The sequence below is a fragment of the Strix aluco genome, chromosome 28 (genome assembly GCF_031877795.1).
Source record: "Strix aluco isolate bStrAlu1 chromosome 28, bStrAlu1.hap1, whole genome shotgun sequence".
Lineage (NCBI taxonomy): Eukaryota > Metazoa > Chordata > Aves > Strigiformes > Strigidae > Strix > Strix aluco.
The window spans coordinates 6472941-6491309 of NC_133958.1; the positions used below are offsets into that span (position 1 = coordinate 6472941).

At 60.9% G+C, this 18369-nt stretch overlaps 2 protein-coding genes across 3 annotated transcripts; one reads left to right on the plus strand and one right to left on the minus strand.

Annotated features, from left to right (window-relative positions):
* The first annotated feature begins 2405 nt into the window (after nucleotides 1-2405).
* On the plus strand, nucleotides 2406-13216 carry DDHD2 (DDHD domain containing 2). Its single transcript, XM_074808027.1, has 16 exons — nucleotides 2406-2742; nucleotides 3834-4024; nucleotides 4715-4804; nucleotides 5162-5282; nucleotides 6197-6286; nucleotides 7444-7579; nucleotides 8215-8423; nucleotides 8548-8618; nucleotides 8752-8871; nucleotides 9060-9155; nucleotides 9611-9721; nucleotides 9798-9953; nucleotides 10034-10136; nucleotides 10220-10384; nucleotides 10643-10805; nucleotides 11076-13216. The coding sequence occupies exons 1-16, from the start codon at nucleotides 2574-2576 to the stop codon at nucleotides 11164-11166; spliced, it is 2082 nt and encodes a 693-aa protein (XP_074664128.1). The 5' UTR covers nucleotides 2406-2573; the 3' UTR covers nucleotides 11167-13216.
* On the minus strand, nucleotides 10758-18114 carry PLPP5 (phospholipid phosphatase 5). 2 transcript variants are annotated; one of them, XR_012621051.1, is made up of 11 exons: nucleotides 18012-18114; nucleotides 17719-17827; nucleotides 16269-16359; nucleotides 15994-16057; nucleotides 15354-15478; nucleotides 14807-14977; nucleotides 14200-14509; nucleotides 13513-13653; nucleotides 13003-13065; nucleotides 11750-11833; nucleotides 10758-11114 (listed from the first exon to the last, which is right to left on the minus strand). XR_012621051.1 is itself a non-coding variant. In XM_074808028.1 (7 exons), exons 1-7 carry the CDS (start codon nucleotides 18110-18112, stop codon nucleotides 14340-14342), a joined length of 831 nt encoding a protein of 276 aa, XP_074664129.1. In that variant the 5' UTR covers nucleotides 18113-18114; the 3' UTR covers nucleotides 13762-14339. The 2 variants fall into 2 exon arrangements, 1 of the variants encoding a protein (XP_074664129.1); XM_074808028.1 differs by lacking the exons at nucleotides 10758-11114; nucleotides 11750-11833; nucleotides 13003-13065; nucleotides 13513-13653 and having other exon boundaries at nucleotides 13762-14509.
* Between the last annotated feature and the right edge of the window lie 255 nt (nucleotides 18115-18369).

Below are 18369 nucleotides of genomic sequence, written 5' to 3' on the forward strand. Positions count from 1 at the left end.
GTTCGCTCTAATACTCATTTCCCTCGGCTGTCAGTTGCCAGGGAGAAGAGGTAAGTAGGTTCTAGCTGTGCGAGGAGGAGCGCGGAGCAATCCCAACACCTTGCAAACGCGGCAGCTCTGCAGTGCAGTCAGCGAGGGGGGGGACAGGCGCTCAGCTGGGCTCCCCAGTGCGCTGCGGACTGGGACAAAGGTTTCCTGCTGGGGTGGGGCCTTTATGTGGCCGTAATCAAAACTGAAAGTATGCGCGGGGCGTGCGAGCCAGACAAAGTCCGGGGCGGGGGGGAGGTGGGCTGATTCTTTGGTGTTTTGCTGCTGAACCTATCAAGGTAACACATTTCTTTACAATATTTCCTCTTCCAGAGTTTTAAGTCCCCGCACGTGGGAAGGACGTGGCAGAGGGTTCTATAAACCTCTAGTTCAAAGCACAGGCAAGAACATTAAAAAGTGGGCTGGAAGGGCAGGGGGTCACTTCAGCGGGGCCGGTTATTTGACCAGCTCTGCCACAAGAGGCGGCTGCGTGACGGCTCTGCATCCCCCGGTGGGTTTTACGTGGCTGTCCCAAGGCTGAGCGGGGCTGAGCGCAGGGCTCAGCGTGCACCTTCCACACCGCAGCCTGCAGCAAACCCCCGCGGCCGTCCCCGCTGCCTTCCGCCTCCTGCAAAGCCGCACCAAAGTGGGTCACGGCCGGGACGACGATGTGAAAGGAGAAAGACGCTGCAGCCGCGGCGCGGGCAGGAGCTGCGTCAGCGCCGAGCTCACGGACAGGCTTCGCGGCCCTTTGCGCTGCAGATGCCACGTGAGGGTCTTCACCTTCCCGGCCCTTCCGCCTTCCTGGCCAGTAACTGCCGTGGCAGAGCCGAGCACTGGGATGACGATCCCTGGCAACTGGTTTATCTTCCAGCATCCACCCACGTCACAGAACCCCAAATTAGAAAGTGTGTCTCTGTTTATCACGAGGCTCATCTCGGCAGAAACCAAATGCTCGTCCCGGGGTTGCCTCTCGCTCTGCGAGCAGCACCCGCCACCAGAAGGGGGTTTCTCAACCTCTGCCGAGGCGAAAGGGGCGCGGAGGAGACACAAACGTTCAATCAGAACCTCGTGGTTTCTGCTCCAGGGCGCCCTGTGCTCGTCCGTCCCCGCCGCACGTGGGAGGCAGCGGCACGAAGGCAGGTGCTGCCCGCGCTGCTGCGCCGACACCGCGCGGCCCTGCCCGCCCGCATCCGGCTTAGGCCCGTAATGACCAGCCTAAGTCAAGGCTTAGGCCGGAGAGTCCTAATTAGCGCTGGCATCGCCCGCCCGCGCTGGCATTCGGGCATGGATCCGCTCGGGCCGCTGCCAGCTGCCAGGGCTGTGGGCAGCACTGTGGGCAGGGGTCACAGGCAGGGGCTGCAGGCAGGGGCTTTGTGCACCAGGGGCTGCAGGCAGGGATCAAAGGCAGGGCTGCAGGCAGGGACTTGGTGCATTGGGGGCAGCAGGCAGGGCGGCAGGCAGCAGCTGGAGGCAGGGGTCACAGGCAGGGCTGCAGGCAGGGGTTGCAGGGAGGGGTTGCAGGCAGTGGCTTTGTGCACCGGAGGCTGCGGGCAGGGGTTGCAGGCAGGAATGGCAGGCAGGGATGGCAGGCAGGGGCTGGATGCAGGAATCGCAGGCAGGGGCTTCGTGTACTGGGGGGCTGCGGGCAGTGCGGCAGGCAGGGGCTGGAGGCAGGGACCGCAGGCAGGGCTGCGGGCAGGGGCTGGAGGCAGAGGCTGCAGGCAGGGATCGCAGGCAGGGGCTGCAGGCAGGGATCGCAGGCAGAGGTTGGAGGCAGGGATCGCAGGCAGGGGTTGGAGGCAGGGATCGCAGGCGGGGGTTGCAGGCAGGGATCGCAGGCGGGGGTTGCAGGCAGGGATCGCAGGCGGGGGCTGCAGGCAGGGGTCGCAGGCAGGGGTCGCAGGCAGGGGTTGCAGGCAGGGATCGCAGGCAGGGGCTGCAGGCGGGGATCGCAGGCAGGGGCTGCAGGCAGGGATCGCCGGCAGGGGCTGCAGGCGGGGATCGCAGGCGGGGGTCGCAGGCAGGGATCGCAGGCAGGGGTCGCAGGCAGGGATCGCAGGCAGGGGTTGCAGGTGGGGATCGCAGGCAGGGGCTGCAGGCAGGGATCGCAGGCAGGGGCTGCACCAGCGGCCCGCCCCACCCGTGACGGCAGCCGCGGCGGGGCCGGGCCGGGCCGGGAGCACCGCCCCGGGCTGGGCGGGCGGCGGGGCGGGGGCCGGGGCCTGCGCTGCCGGAGGAGCCGCTGGGCAGCGGGGCCGCGCCGGTACCAGCCGGGGGTGGGGGGGTGTGTGCGAGGAGGGGGGGGGTTACCCACCCACGGACACGCGTGTGCGCAAGGGGCGGCGGGGGGCGGCGGGGGCCACCCGCAGCCTCCGTCCCCCCGCGACCCCCCAGCGCCGCTGCGCCCCCGCCGCGGGTTTTGTTGTTTTATTGCGGGGGGGGGGCGGGGGGGAGCGTTTTCCATTTTGCGGCGCAATAAGCGTTGCTGAGGCCGCTGCCGTCCCCCCCCCCCGCGCCTCCCGTGGGCGGTGCGCGGGGGCTCCATGGCCGCCCGCGAGGCGCAGCCCCCCCCGCCCGCGGGGCCGGAGCCCGCGGCCAGGTACGAGGCGGTGGCTCCGCACTGGTTCTACCGCAAGGTCACGGACAGCCGCGAGCGCTGGGTCCCCTTCAGCGCGCAGGACTCGGAGCGCCTGGAGGAGGCTCACGGCTCAGGTAAAAACCGCGCCGGGGCGGGGGGGGGGGTTACAGCTCCGCGGGCCGGGTGGGGGGGGCGCGCAGCCCCGGCCGCCCCCCGCCCCTCGCGGTCCGGGTGTGGAATCGCCCCGAGGGACCGGCCCGGCCGGGCAGGGCGGCAGCAGCAGGTGCGTGTCGCGGGGAAGCGCCATCCCGGCGACATTCCCCGGGCGCATCCCTGCCTCGCACCCGGGATGCACGATTTTCCCTCGGGAGTTTTAAACGGGGACTTTTTTTTTTTTTGGCAACGCGCCTACTCCTGGCGCTGTGGACGCGTGAATAACCAGGCTGCCGGGCTGCATCGACTGGTCTGACCTCATTCATTCGATATATCTCTAAATTATATATACCCGCGCTGCGAAGCACCCCCCTGGCGCGGATAGGAGCGCCAGCAGCGCGGCAGAGATCCCGCTGGGGAGCAATTCCCTGCTCCCGGGGGCGCTGCCCAGGCTCCGCTCCCACAGGGCCCTCGTGCTGCCCGGCATCGCCCCGCTGCCAGGACTGGGCCTGAAGCGCGGGGCTGCGGGTGGGCAGAGCCCCCGTCACCCCAGGCCGGCTCCCGGCCGCCCTCTCCGAGGGAGCTTTGGAGCCAAGCGCGGCCTGGCCTGGGGCAGACCCCAGTGGCAGCAGAATGACCGGAATTTGAAATCTGTGCTGGGCTCTGAGCCGAGTTCTCCATGTTAGAGGGAACGGCTCAGAGACCTGGAGACCCGCAGCTCCACCGTTAAGCAACGCGCTTCCCAGGGCCCCAGATGCACGTTTTAGCATCTAAGCAAGGCAGGAAGAGTCCGTGTAAGCCTGTGCCTGAGCTAGAGGGGAAGACGGTTGTAGCTGAACGTCTTCATCTTACCTTCTGCCTCTGGGGGAGGTTTGACTTGGTTTGACTTCGACCCGACGCTGTGCTCCGTGCTTGGCTGCAGAGGACGTCGGTGTCTGCCGCCGTCGCTCAGACGCGCTGCCGTGTGCTGCCCGCAGAAGATGCTCCAGCCTCGTCCCTCTGTCCCGGCGCGGTGCACAGCTTTCGCCTTCCTGGCCCTCTCGCGATTAATTTCAGGCCTTGGTTCCTGCAGGGAGAGACAAAGAAGATCTGGTTGTGCCGACGTCGGGGGGTAGGTACGACGTGCATCTGAAGAAGAGGCAGCGCGTCGCAGTGTACTGGGAGGAGGAGGTGTCTGAAGTGCGTCGCTGCACCTGGTTTTACAAGGGAGACAAGGACAATAAGTACGTTCCCTACTCGGAGACCTTCAGCGAAGAGCTGGAGGTAAACGCGCCTTTCCGGGAGCATCCGACTTGCCGAGAAGCATCTGGGCTTCTCACTGTCACATACTGGCCCCGACATCCCAAACTCCACGTGGGGCAACGGGCACCAGAGTCACACCCGAGGACGCGAACTTGAAAGAGGCTTTGGCGTGGGGTGTTTGCAGCTGATGAACAGCTGCACAGCGCCAGGTCGCCCTCCCAGCCTGCTGGAGCTGGGCGGCCTCCCCTTCCCCCGGCCCCGGCCTCGCCACGCGCGTGGTGTCACCAAAGCCGAGGGGGTTGTGAATGTGAGAAAGAGGAGTCGTCGTCACGGGGACCCGCTGAAGGCCACGTAGCGTCAGAGACTTCAGCGGCCTGTGCTGCGAACGGCTGGGGGCTTTTCTTTGGAAAGATACCTATGTGGAGATATGTGTGTATAAAAATACACATCTTTACGATGATCCGTACTCTGACGTACCGAAAAATACAATTCTAAATTGATGGGGAAGTCTGCTGCTGGTTTTGGAAGCTCTCTAGCAGGCGATACTCAGGTGACCCTGTGCCTCCTCCACCTTGACCTGGCTGATTTCTCTGCCTCTTTCGCAAAGCGTGTTGATAAGAGAGACCGTAAAATGGGTGGGGAATGTCCCAAGTGGTTGAATATTCATGGGAATACCTTCAGCTGACTCACAGAGGGTGTGCTTTTCCTTAGGAAGCATACATGGTTGCTGTGACCCTGGATGAGTGGAAGAAGAAGCTGGAGTCCCCCAGCAGAGAAATCATTATCCTGCACAACCCAAAGGTGAGGAGGGGGGCCTGGTGATCTTTGTGTTGGCCAGCAAGGACATCACTTCTCCTGAGGGCCTGGCTTTCTGCTCTGGCTTTCTGCTGTTTCTTTTAACCACGCCTGCTGAGAAATCAGTTTTGTCCAGAGGACATTCCGCAGAGCCGAGGGCAATGCCAGCAGACTCTGCTTCACACCCCAGCGTTTCTTTCCGACCCGCCGTTCGCTCCCTTTGTGCAAAGGGCTCGTAGCGGCGCGGTTGAACGTCGCGGGCTGGTACCACCCCGTCACCTCCCAGCTCCTGCAGCGGAATTTCCCCTCTGCTTAACCACGGGGTGCCGCGCGGCTTAATGACAGGCTCTTCTTGTTTACAAGCTGATGGTGCACTACCACCCCGCTGCCACCTCCGACGACTGGGGCTCAACTCCTACGGAGCAAGGTCGACCTCGGACTGTGAAGAGAGGAGTGGAAAACATCGCTGCCGAGATCCCCAACGGTGAGCTCGCTTCTCCCTCCCTTCCACCGGAGCGACAGAGCCTGTTCTCCGCCCTGTGTTTTCAAAATGAAGCTTCCACCATCCTTTTAAATGAAGGGCATATCTAAAGATTTCGTGCTGAAAGGAGCTGAATGGTTTTGAGAAACTCCCAGCACCAGAGGAGGCAGGCACATGGGGAGCTCCCAGCGCCTGCCCTGAGATCAGAGCTCAGGGAGGCGGCGCCTGAAATGACCCCGCAGGTCTCGGCGCTTACGTTCATAAAGGAGGAGTTTCTTTCCATGGTGGGGACACGGGTTTATCACCCCCCTACCTGGCGGTGACTCGCTGGGGCACGTGCTCTCCTTGTCTCTGAAGCCTCACTCAGCTCTGCCCCCTCCCAGCTCTCCCTGAGCTCCCGGCCAGGCCTCAGGCCTTGTCCCTGTGCTGGGGACAGGCAGTTAGTCCCGTCTAACCGGGAGAGTACGTATGGAAACCAAAGTGTGTGGGAAGTAGAGAACAAGACGTGACTGCCTGGTGCCTACGCGAGAGCGTCAGGGGCCAGGGGGCTCTGCAGAGCGGGCAGGGCACAGGCAGCTGGACCCCGTCCTCCTGGTCCTGCCCCCTCCCGTGCCCCGCCACCGGTGGGTGTGAGCCACGAGGACCAGCCTGACAGTGGCAGAAGGGAGGATGCTCCTCAAGCCACCTCGCCTTCCTCCATGTCCCAGGGTGGGCGGCTGAATTTAGCAGGACAGACAGCTCAGGAACGTGAGAAATCCCACAAAGCCCAAGCACTGGCTCAGGGGTTTTCTTTGCCTGGCTGAGGTGAGGATGGGAGGCTCCGCTCTCCTGCAGAGCCCGTGGTTTCAGCGGGTCGGCTCCCCCTGCTGCGAGGTCTCTCGCAGGGCCCGTGCTCTCAACTCTCCGTTCCTCCCCAGGAGAGCCGCTGCAAATCGATCACCTGGTTTTCGTGGTGCACGGGATCGGCCCGGCCTGCGACATCCGCTTCAGGAACATCATCCAGTGCGGTAGGTGCGGGGCCGGCCCGGTGCCCTTCCCACGCGCTGCTTTTAGCGGAGCCACTGACCCCTCCTCTGCTGCGAAACGCCGCCCGGGTGCGTTGCGACCGCCGCGGCACCGGCCTCAGCGAGGGCACGGTCCCGTTTGCTGACGCGGTGGGGAGCGTGAACGCGATGCTCGCTGACCCGTTAAATCCCACCATCTGGAAAGGTTTGGGCACCCGCTTTTCATTACCGTGTTCTGCTGCTGCTCAGAGTAGGGAGTTTTCCAAATTGGACGCAGATTTTCCAAGTAATTGTCTAAACCTGCTAAACTAATTAGTAACCTGCTCTGTCTGTGGGCTAATCTCACCGGGTGAAGTCTAACAGTCTCTGGAGCGATTTTAGAGCAAAACCAGGGATGCTGCTTCTGGCTCAGGGAAGCCCCAAGGGATGCCTGGAGGTTCGGAGGGCGCGGGAGGAGGCGCCGCTGGCCCTGCGCACTCCTCGGAGCACCCACCGCGGATCAGTGCTGGCGACAGGGTTCTAAACCCAGCCACTGGTCTGACCTGTTCGTTATTATTTGCTCAGAGGGCTTCCCTTCGGTAGGAGAGGTGATCACTGGAACTGCCTGGAAGCCTGACATGATTTAACTTGTAGAAATCAAGGGAGCTGAGATTTTTCACAGTGGACTGTTCCGTTCCTATAAAATATACCTCTGCTTTAATGCAGTCTGCTCTGTATGTTCATCTGATTATTTTGAAGGCTGCTGACCATTTGAGACAAAGGAAACCAGCCTTTCTCCCTCAGAACAGAGTAATTTCAAGTTCATCTCCTCCCTTAGGATTCCCTAACACATGCATCTTCGCAACAGATTTATTTTTTTTACATTCCTAAAAGTACCTTTGTTATCCTGACCGCTGTGTTAAAGCCCTGACCACGCAGCGGGGAGGCTTGTTACAGATGGGACAGCGAGATCCAGTAAGCACACATGTAAGGACGTGGAGCCTTCCCCTGATCTTGTAGTTAAAGATTCAAGGTCGTAGGGTAGCAGCAGCAGATTAAAGACCGTGGTGTGGGATTTCCCCTGGTAATGATCTTTTCTTTTATCTTATTAAGCATTGTTGATGCAGCAGGCCTGCCCTGCGGCCCGGTGGATCTCGCTAAGAGTTCGTGCTCTTTTCCAGTGAACGACTTCAGGAACGTTTCCCTGAGCATGCTGCAGGCGCACTTCAGGAAGGCCCAGGAGCAGCAGCAGATCGGCCGGGTGGAGTTCCTGCCCGTCAACTGGCACAGCTCCCTCCACTCCACCGGCGTCGACGTGTAAGTGTCCCGGCAGCCACCTCCCTCCTGCGCTGCCGGCGGCCGCGGGAGCAGCAGAGCGCACAGGCAGCCTCCTCCCACGGAAACTCTGCTTTTTCTGGTGGCCACCGTGGGCAAAGGGAGACCTGTGAGTGTTCAGGGCGGTGAGCGTGCAGGGGTGAGCAGGACAGACGGGGTCCCTAGAGCTCCCCTGTGCCAGGCCCCCTCCCGCCGTCATCTTGCAGCCCAGTTTCACAGAGCGCAGCCGGTGCCTGCTCTGATCAACATCCAGGAGAGGCTTCTGCCCTTCCCTGGCTCGTGTCAGCAGGGGCCGTGGACATCTGCACCTTGCCAAAGGCCTCTGTGCCCCATTTCTGCACACAGGCACTGCTCTGCAGTGCCCCAGGAAGGGCAGAGCTCAGGCCGGGCTCCCGGGGAGGGAAGGCTGGGCTCATCACTCCTGCCTGGGGCACGAGAGCACAGGCCGTGCTCTGCCTTCAGTCTCGGCAGGAGCCAAGGCTCTGGATTACAACACCCGTCCTTTGAGACGGTGGCAATCCTTCTCCGAACTTGCCCTTTGCTTTAGAAACGTGGCGGGGTTCGCCGGCACCCCTAACTGCAATTCCCTCTCTCCTCTTTTTCCTCCCCCCTCGCAGTGACCTGGAGCGAATCACTTTGCCGAGCATCAACCGCCTGCGTCACTTCATCAACGACACCATCCTGGACGTCTTCTTCTACAACAGCTCCACCTATTGCCAGACCGTCCTGGACACGGTGGCGTCCGAAATGAACCGTCTGTACCAGCTCTTTCGGCAGAGGAACCCCCTCTTCAAAGGGGGGGTGTCCATCGCGGGGCACAGCTTGGGTAAGGGGCTTCACCCACGGGTGCTGCGAAGGTCACCGTACCGTGGGAGCGGGGAGGGTGCCGGTCCTTCGCCCCAGACAGGCTCCTCCCCGCCGAGATGCTGATGCTCTGTCCCGGTTTCCAGGGTCGCTCATTTTGTTTGACCTCCTGACGAACCAGAAGGCAGCTCCCGAGGAGGGCGAGCGCGGCCAAGAGGTACGGGGGGAGCTGGGCCGGCGCAGCGTCACACCGACCTCCCGCTTCCGCGGCTGCAACGGGGAGAGACCCCAGAGCGCACGGGAGGAGGGGAGTGAGCAAAAGGCGTGATCCCCGATGGCTCTGTTCGCAGGGGTCCAGAACAACCTCAAACCTCACGGTTACTGAGGAAGTAATAGAAGCCCTGAAGAAGCTGGACCTGTCTGAATATTGTGGTGTTTTTGAGAAGGAGAAGATGGACCCGCAGGCAATGGTAAGGAGCTCTCCTCTTCTGCTGTCTCTTCTTTGCTTTTCCTCCCAGTCCTCCCACCCTGTGCACGTCTTGCTGGCACGTGAAGTGTCTCCGAGGAGTGCAGCAGGAACAGAATTACAGAGGAGAGGAATACCTCACCGCACCACCGCTCTGCTCCCGTACTAATACCTGGGCTGCTTCCTTTCCAGTTCTTGTGCACAGATCAGAACTTTAAAGAAATGGGAATTCCCTTAGGACCGAGAATGAAGATCCTCCATTACATCAACTCCAAGAGGGAGATGCAGGTTTGTCATCCACTCAGCTCGTCACCTCCCAGGTCACCTCCCGTCGCTCTCAGCCAGGGACCAGCCTTCGCCGCGTACGGTCGGTCCCCGAGCACCCCGACCTCCTCACTCCTGGCCACCCTTGCCCGGGCGGCTCTCGGGGGCTCGTGTTTGGCTGCTCCCTCCTGTTACACCGGTGTTCCCCCACTGCCTGATGGCTGGATCCCGTGGCCTGTAAGGGCGGTCACAGAGCGGGAGCACTTGTTACCGGTGGTGGAGAGCGAAGGCAGCGATGCTGCCTGGCGAGGGGGCTGGCGCACCCGGATGGTGCTGCGCAGGCCGCCCTGGTTCTGGGGGCTCAGGGTGCCGGGCAGCTCGCTGCCCCGCGTCCTTGCTCGCAGGCGGGTAGGACGGGCCGTGGCGTGGGCTCGCGGCAGGAGCCGTGCTAGCGGGGATCCCCGTTTGTGTCGCTGCAGGACCAGAGCGCAGCAGCCGGCGGAGCCAAGCCGGGGTCCCCGTCGCAGCGCGGCCCAGGCAGCACAGACGATGGCAGGAACGGCCAGTACTGGGACATTGGCTTAGGACAGGTAACGTGTCCTAACTGCGACAGCGCCAGCGTGGAGCTTGTTTCCTGGAACAACTCTGAGCCTCCCTCTCTCCTAGGTCTCGGCAAACTACCCTCAGCTGGACTACAAGCCCACCATCTTCTTTGCTTTTGGGTCTCCCATCGGGATGTTTCTGACGGTGCGAGGAGTGAAGCGGATCAACCCGGACTACAGCCTGCCCACCTGCAGAGGCTTCTTCAACATCTTCCACCCCGTAGGTATAAGAGGCAGAGCCTTCCTGCGTGAGACGCGTGGAGCACGAGCCCTGGCTCACTGCCCCCCTCCTCTGCGCAGTACGACCCGGTGGCGTACAGGATCGAGCCCCTGATTGTCCCAGATCTGGAGTTTGAGCCCATGCTGCTGCCCCATCACAAGGGCAGGAAGAGAATGCACCTCGGTAAGGGAAGGGGCAGCCCCTCTCCCCCTGCCCCAGGCAGTGCTGCCGCCCCCAGCCCAACACCGACCCCTCCTGCCTTTCAGAGCTGAAGGAGGGGCTGACTCGCATGAGCGTGGACCTGAAAAACAACTTGCTGGGGTCCCTGCGGGTAGCCTGGCAGTCCTTCACTCGGGCCCCGCTGCCAGCCGTGGAGGCAGCAGGTACCGACGCCGAAACGGAGGCAGAGGCTGGCCCGGAGAAGCAGCCAGGTGGGTGGTGCGTGCGGGGGGGATGCAGCAGCACGCTTGGGCTCCCTGCGGCCGGGCCGGGGTCTCGGCCCGTCCCCCATCTCTGGCTGCCTCTCGCAGAGCTGCTCTCCAAGAGTGGGAGAGCCCTGGGGGGAAGGACCTGTCCCTCTCCTCTGCCAGAGCCCAGAGCGGGCGCAGGGAGGGCACGGCCACGCTGCGGCATTTCACGGCTGCTGCTGCCCCTTGGCTGAACCACGTTTCTCTTCTTTGTCCCTCCAGACACAAAGCCAGAGGAGACCCCCGCGGCAGGGAAGGAAGAGGCCGCCCTCATTAACGTGGGGAGGCTGAACGGCGGGAGGCGCATAGACTACGTGCTGCAGGAGAAGCCCATAGAGAGCTTTAATGAGTATTTATTTGCACTACAAGGGCATCTCTGCTATTGGTAAGATTCTGCCAAACTGTCAGAGCTTCAAGTTCATGTCTGATGTAAGCAGAGGCATCATTTTTAAAGCCAACGTAGTAAGAAAGGCCTTAAGGTGCACATGCTCCTGCTGTAACGCAGACACGGCGGGGGGGAGAGATGGAGGAAGGGGACTGGTGCATTTCTTGCCCAGTACTGCCCCAGCGCTGCCTCTGCCCCACAACCGTCCCAGGAGTCCTGACGGAGCGGGGGGAAGTGTCCCCCTCTAATTCCCCCGTCCTTCTCCTCCAGGGAGTCGGAAGACACCGTTCTGCTGGTTCTGAAGGAGATCTACCAGACACAAGGCATTACACTGGATCAACCTTTGCCAGGCAGCCAGTGACCAACCAGGGCTGTTCTGGCCGCCTGCTGTAAGTCACCTCACCTACACCTTCCTTCCGAACTGCCGAGGACACCCCAGAGGACACCCGGTTCGCTTTGAGGGACCTTATTTACAGCGCTGTGTCTAACGCAGGAGTTTGTGTCGGGTTTTTTCTTTGACCTGTCAGCATGTTTGGCTTCTTTCCTCCCACCCTGTGCACAAGCACTGTTGGACACGAGCAGAGTAACGACCTGCTGCTGCTGCAGATCAGGGCGGCAGCACCCGCGCGCGGTTACCGTCGGCTCAGTCCAAGGGAACCAGCAGATGCGCGGCCCCTGCTCCAAGCCTCCGGGGCTGAACGGTTCTTATCTACAGGTGGCAAATGAGAGCGTGGACCCCGCGGCTCTGGCAGGGGGATTCCACCCTCTGCTGCTAATTGCTGGCCCGGGGTAGATGAGGGGTGAGGCGTCCTGGTTTTCTTGCCCTCGAGCCTTACGCTGTGGCTGCTGGGCGTGGGCTGGGCTCTGGGCTGCCCTAGTGCTGGGGTTTGGTCTCCCCGTGTTTGCCTGTTGCTTTCTTGGATCCAATTCAACCAAGTACTCACCAGGAAAGTCCAGATTTCTCCTCTGCCTTCCTCTCTCCTCTGCCGCTGTCCCCCGCATGCTGCTTCCCAAGTACTTGCCGCTACCTGGAGATAAGGATGATTTTCCTCCATTTTGGGTAGGGGCCAGGGGAAAACCATCAGGGGAAATCCCTTCTGCTCACACACACACAGAGCACTTGTGCCGTGGCTCCCTGCGGCAACGTGTACTTCTAACCCTCCGCCTCATAAGTTCTCACGCTTGCTCCTCCAGCCCCAAGCAGCCACCAAGGGCCTGACCCTTCTCCTGGCTTAGCAAGGGAACTCGTGACCTCGAGGAATAAAAAAGCCTTAAATGCACAGCGTGGGGAGAGCTGTAGCAGCCTTGTCGAGCGAAGGGATGGCCGGCGTCTCCCTGCCCTAACGCAGAGCACGTGAGGACTGCGGGCTCTGGGAGGTGGAGCCCGGGGCACAGGGGTCTGGGGAGCATGTCCACCCGCCAGCCCAGCTCCCTGGTCCCACAGAACATCTCCCGAGAGCGGCGTGTTTGCGCGCGCTTGACCCAGATCCCTCGGTGCCCTCACCCGGCCGCAAGCTGAGGGCCTCCCTGAGGTGCTGCCTGCACCTTGCCTAAGACCAAGCTAGCAGCCAGGTCTAACTAGGCGGGAGGAAAGCTCAGACTGGGGGAAAGCAGCAGCTCCTCAGCGCGGCCGGGAAGGCGGAGGCCTGCAGGGACAGCCCTCCCGTGCTCTGCAGGGGTGCGGAGCAGTGTGGCTTTCGGGGTGGCTGCAGGGACCTCACACCAGCCAGGCTGCAGCCGTGGGGTTTGGTTTTAAATACACAAACTGCAGCCGGCGAGGCGGGAGCCCAGATCTGTAGGGTCCAGACACTGTGTCCCCAGTGAGGAAGCAGCCCCGGCTCTGCCGGCAGCTCAGCCTGCAGCTCCCTGCGCTCTGCCCGCTCTGCTCCAAGGGGGCGGGGGCCAGCGAGCCCCGGGGACCCCCCTTTGCCACCAGAACCCCCAGGGCTGAGGCCGGAGCCTGTGGGCAAGGCGGAGGCAGGCGCTGCAGGGGTGTGTGAGGCGGGTGCTGCGACAGCCTTGGGAAGAGCCAAACCACCTTCCCTCCCGTTGACTTTTGCCCTGCATGGGGTAAGGAGCCTTTTTTCCACAGCCTGTTTGTCCTTCATCGTGCTACGTTATTTGCACTATTTGAAAGGTTTTGTTTGCAGCCTACATCCCCCCTCCCACCCCAAAGGAGCAGAAGCTGTTCTTTTACCTGACTGCAGAAACAGAGACGCTGCTCAGCCGGCGCCTGAGCTACCAATTGCTAAAGCATCTCCTACAACGGTAGGAAAAGGAACAGTCTTAACACGGGACACTCTCATGATCAGCTTTTTAATTTATGCACTTTGTTAAAAAAATGTTAAATACATTTTAAATGTTATTTAATGTCTTTTCCAGCAAAAGCCAAAATAAATAAGTAGATGACTGTGGTGCGTGCGTGTCTGGGGGGAGAGGGAGGGGAGGGGGCTGAAGAATTCCCATTGTGCACAATTTTAGGGGAAAGTAAAGCTATTTCTGTAACTTCTACTGAAGTTGCAGGGTTGCAGAGGGCTCACGTGGCCCGAACTGAAGAGGATGGGGTGGCATTTCCATTACTGTCACATCCCGAGGCTGGCAGAGGCACGCGTTAGGGCACAGCCTCCCCTCTGCTGTCTGCACGTACACACACCTGGTCAAGAACAGACATTTCTGTGGAGGAGACCAGTGACAAAGAACTACTTACAACAGTCCTGCCACACAGCCGTGCCTCGGATTTGTCTGAGCAAACAAACCATGGTGTAGAGAAACAAGCACCTCTGAAGGGCTGCTTTCAGACACCATTTCCTTTTCTGCTGATTGTCACCTCTTTACAACTGTATTAAAGCTGCAAGGAAAGAGATACAGAATCAAGAGCCCTGCAGACACACCAAAGGAAGTGGTTTATAGAGCAGTCAACCCTTGGAGTCCTTAAGTAAAGCGTTTAGTACCACAGTTCGTTAAAAAAATTAAACTCCTTTATTTGGCAAATTAGAAAAAATCAGGGCTAGCACAGTAATACAAATAACGATCACGCTAGCTTCATCTTCCGTCTCCCCCACTTAATCCACGGTTAAAGCCCGCAGCCTCGTGCTCGTTACTCCAAATTACTCAGCTGTAATTGAAAAGATGGACTTAAGCCCAGCGCCAGGAGCAGGTCCCGCTCTTCCTTCCCACCAGAAGGGACACGACCGATGGTGCTTTCTGGACCGGACGCCAGAACTCCCCCGCACGGGGCACACCAGATTGTCCTATTTTTCCAGTTCTTCAGCACCTTCCTACACGGGCTGTCCTCTCGCACGCCGAACGCCTCGCCTCGCAGCGGGCCCGAGGGGAGGGACACCTACAACATCCAGTTAACGAAGCGACACAGGCCCCGGAGCAGACAACTTACCAGCGCCGCAGAGAAACCTGCTTGGCTTTCGGGTTCATCCTTACTCAAGCTACTTCTTGCAGACTGTGAGCAACCTCCCCACGCGCTGCCCTGCCCTGGCACTGAAGGAGCAGGAGGTGCCGGCAGGACAGGGCCCGTCACTAGATATCTAGGTGAAAGCTGGAAGCCGCAGGCTTTTCTTGGTGCGCTGGCAATTCTTTGGATTTGTACAGAAATGGTTTGTGGCACATGGAGTCCATCAGAGGAGGGTAATACTGCCTGTAGCAGAGGTATGCAAGCAGGAAGCCAATCGCTGAGCCAACACACACATCTGTGGGCAAGACCAGAGGAGAGTTCACTTCCCGTTCCCCTCCCAAGCTTTGCAATCAATCCTGCAGCAGGCAGCTTTTCAGCCTGCTCAGAGCTGAGCTGGGTCGGCACCTTGACCTTTGGCTATAAAACGAACCTTGGCATATATTTCAAAAACAAAGAGAAAGGCGTCATCGCCTTGCAGGCAGCAAAAAAATTACCAGGGGAGGAGCAATCGAAAACCCCAAGATGCCATTGTGGGCTCTGAACCCCTCCCCACGCTCCAGGCACCCGGCTCTGCAGGCAGACACCCACCCACCTTGCCAGTGGTGCTTGTAGTCGCAGGTGCGGGACACGGCGATGAGGGTGGCGAGGAAGAGCGGGAGGAGGAAGGCGCAGAGCCGCAGAGCTCTGCCTCCCCGGCCGGGAGCGAAGCAGCGCAGCTTCCCGGCTATGTAGAAGGCAGAGAAGGCGAGACCAGCGAAGGCAACTGCAAGAGAAACGTGTCGCTTCGGAAACGGCACCGGGCTGCACCGTGGGCCCTCAGCCAGACCTTCACCCTCTCCCCTGCGGCGGTGGAAGGGTTGAAAGGGGACGTCTGTGCCCCAAGGGAAGCACCAGCTCGTGAGCGACAGAGGAACCATAGAAGCTGGTACCTGGCAAGCATCCCCCCTCCCAGCAGCTTCACGTTACGTTTGTCACCCCGTTGCTTGGCAGGGGGAACGCTGAGGCCCCCAAACAGGCCAACGAACGCAGGCAAAGCCACGGGGTGCGTGGACGCGGACCCAAGCTGCCCTCCCCACGGGCTGCTGCTCACCCCGGCTCGCTGCTGGGGCTGCAGCGGGTAGGGGACACGGAGAACTCACACGACGCATGTCCGCTGGGGAAGCTTTTGCGGCCCTCAGTCACTACGCCAGGGTCGCCCGTGCACACCAGCTCCGCGTTCGCTTGGCCGTCCGGGAAGCAGCGGTAGAAGAAGTCTGGCCGTGGCCTAGGGCAGAGAACAAGGCACGTAGCCCTCGGGTGTGCGGCGCTCCCCACATCCCAACGGTCACCAGCTGCCTCGCACGGCTCCCTCCATGGTGCAAAGGGATGGCGCCGCAAACCAGGCTGTGAGAAACGCAAAACTGGGCATCGCGCCCCACTCCGCTCCTGCCTGCGTGGGCAGGGCTCGGCAGGGAGGGGGGCCGGGCTGCGGCAGCGCGCCCTCGCCACCCCAGGGCTGCTGGGGCAGGACCTGTCAGCCCCTGCGGATCAGCCCCATCCTGATCCTCCCACCCAGCCCAGCACAGCAAACGCCCTGCAAGAACCGAGTCCCCACGCAGCCTCAGCACAGGTCCCCCCCGCCAGTGTTTGTTCTAGTATTTAATTGTCTTTACAGCTAGAAAAAACACATTCGTTCCAGGGTGAGTATGTCCAATTTCAGCTTTTGGACCTTGCTCCTACAATTGGAGCTCTGCCACCACGCAGACGTGTCTCCCCTCCCCGCGCAGGAGCGTTTCTCACCTCCCCACGATGAGCTTCAAGGCGTTTGTGAAAACCCCGTTGAGGGCGAGAGCAAGGCTGGCAGCTACGAGAGAGCAGAGAGGTCATGTCGGCATCGCCCCCACCCGAATGAGCAGCTTCGGGTCACATTCAGGCACGGGCAGCGCTCAGACTTCAGCTGGAGCCACAGAGCTTTGATACCCCGGCACAGCACTCGTGCCCCGGCAAGAGCAAAGGGCTGGTCTGTGAGAGCCCCAGCTCAGGGCAGACCCCGCGGGGGGGACGCAGGAGCTCACCCAGGCAGGCTTCCCGCGTGTCGTCTTGGTCGGCGTTCAGGAACACTCTCGCCAGGACGATGAGCAATAAGGGAGACAGAAACGCGATGAACTGCCGCAAAACGAGAAGAAGCAGACTCAAGCAGTCTTGCCAGAACACAACAGCAATTGCTCAGGGAGGTTATACACCTTTCCTTCCCCAGAGCTGAGCAGCAGCCTGTCCTCTCCACACGCAGTTACACTCCCATCAGAAAAACCAACCCAGCTGCACTCGCAGCAAGCCCCGACTAACGCTGCGCTGCCCAGAGCACAGCTGCTCCCCCTCTGTCATCCAGCGCCTCACGTACAAAAGCCCACGGGTTGCTGGGCACTGCTTGTACCAAAGTGTGAGGAAAAACCAACCCCAGGCAGCATAAATAATGCAGTGCACTAAAACCCTCTCTGCATCCCCCTCCTTCCCGTGCTTTACCCACTCGTGCACATGCTCCGCAGCACAGCAGAGCCTCCCCTCCTCTGAGGGAAGCCCAGCGCTCCCCAGGCTCTCACACAGCATCGCTCCTGCCTGCAGCTCCTTCCTCTCCTGCCTGCGGGTACCCCTCCACAGCATCAGCCACAGTACCTCAGCTCTCCCCACCCCTGCAAGCACAAGGATTAGCTCTTTGTCAGCAGCACCCATGCTGCTTGTCAGCAAAAAATACAGGAGCCGCTGATTCAGAAGAAACCAGTTCCCATCCACAACATCTCAGCAGCGGCCGCCGCCATGGGATTTCACCCCGGGGAGGTCCACGGTGTCGGACAGGCTGCCAAGCAGTTTGCTACCACGTCAAGTCCGGCATCTGTTGTGCTTTACACTGCCAAATCCAAACGTGATGCCAAGGTTTTGTCCTTTAACGTTTAGTGCCCGGCTCTTACAGAAAATCACAAGTGCTATTTGCTCAGAAAGTGGGTGTTTGCCCAACCCAGGAGCCGCAGCGTCTCACCGAAACACCCCTGCTTCCGAGGCACAGACAACTGCTTTAACGGACTGTTGTCCGCTGGAGACTCAACACTTACAGTTTTATATTAAACCCTTTTAACAGAGCCTAGAGGCCCAGGGAAAACAGCTTCATAGTAAAATTATAAAAAGCCTTTGCTGAAAATATCTGCTTTCAAGCAAAACGTCCTCTGGCAGCGACAGATACGCTACCTGCCATGGTCCTGGTAATCTGGATGTGAAACTGGTTATGAACAAGAGTGAAAAGCCCCTGCTAGTTTTTATAAATTTAGCTAAAATCCCAAAGACAACCCTGGATGGTAAAGCCTAAAAAATTGACAAAAATTGACTGGAAATGTTGCCCAGTTCACGCTTTCAGTAACATGTGTTAAGAACTACTGGCATTCGCAAGGCAAGTCTTTTATTAGCTTTGATTTAAAAGGATAGTTTACAGTTATAGCAAAAACCCAAGGAAATGCAGGAAACAGCCAAACTTACAAACATGGGGACTGTGGGTACGTGATCCGCTGCCACGTAGGGGTTTTTATACAGCCACATCTCTTCAGGCTGCACCACGCGCTGGAAGGGCGGCAGGAACTCCATGACCCTGCAGAGGACGAGAGCACAAACCCCGCAGATGTCGGGCGGCAGCACCCGCCCCGCTGCGATCGCTGCCCCCTCCCCTCCCCCGGGCAGGGCCGAGCTCCCGCGGCTGCCGGGAGGCCCCGCCGACAGCCCGGGGCCCGGAGCCGCCGCTGCGAGGGGCCGAGGCCGCGCCCCGCCGCACTCACGCGAAGGCGGCCAGCAGCAGGGCCCGCACCGCCGCCTCGGCCGCCAGCTCCGCCGCCCGTCCGCCCGCCCGCCGCATGGCCGCCCCGCTCCGCCCTGCCATGGCCCTCCCCGGGGCGGGGCGGCCCGGCCCTTCGCCGCCGCGGGAGCGGGGAGCGCCGGGGCCTGGAGGGGCCTGGAGGGGCCTTGTTCCCGCCAAGGGACCGGCCCTCACACGGCCCCGGGCCCTCCCGCCACCACCCCCGCCGCGGGAGCGGGAAGCGCCGGGGCAGGGAGGGCCCTTGTCCCCCTCGTCCCCCTCAGGGAACCGGGCCCTGCCGCCATCACCTCCCCCCCGGGAGCGGGAGCCCCCGGCTCGGC

What these genes read in the sequence shown, in the direction of transcription:
- DDHD2 (XM_074808027.1), top strand. Translation starts at nt 2,574, where the DNA reads ATGGCCGCCCGCGAGGCGCAGCCCCCCCCGCCCGCGGGGCCGGAGCCC. An exon ending in CAGGAACATCATCCAGTGCG is followed by an intron (nt 6,287 to 7,443) that starts GTAGGTGCGGGG and finishes GCTCTTTTCCAG; the next exon opens with TGAACGACTTCAGGAACGTT. An exon ending in CAGGAAGAGAATGCACCTCG is followed by an intron (nt 10,137 to 10,219) that starts GTAAGGGAAGGG and finishes CCTGCCTTTCAG; the next exon opens with AGCTGAAGGAGGGGCTGACT.
- PLPP5 (XM_074808028.1), bottom strand. Translation starts at nt 18,112, where the DNA reads ATGGCAGGGCGGAGCGGGGCGGCCATGCGGCGGGCGGGCGGACGGGCG. An exon ending in CACGCGGGAAGCCTGCCTGG is followed by an intron (nt 16,058 to 16,268) that starts GTGAGCTCCTGC and finishes GCTCTCTCGTAG; the next exon opens with CTGCCAGCCTTGCTCTCGCC. An exon ending in TTGAAGCTCATCGTGGGGAG is followed by an intron (nt 15,479 to 15,993) that starts GTGAGAAACGCT and finishes TCTCTGCCCTAG; the next exon opens with GCCACGGCCAGACTTCTTCT.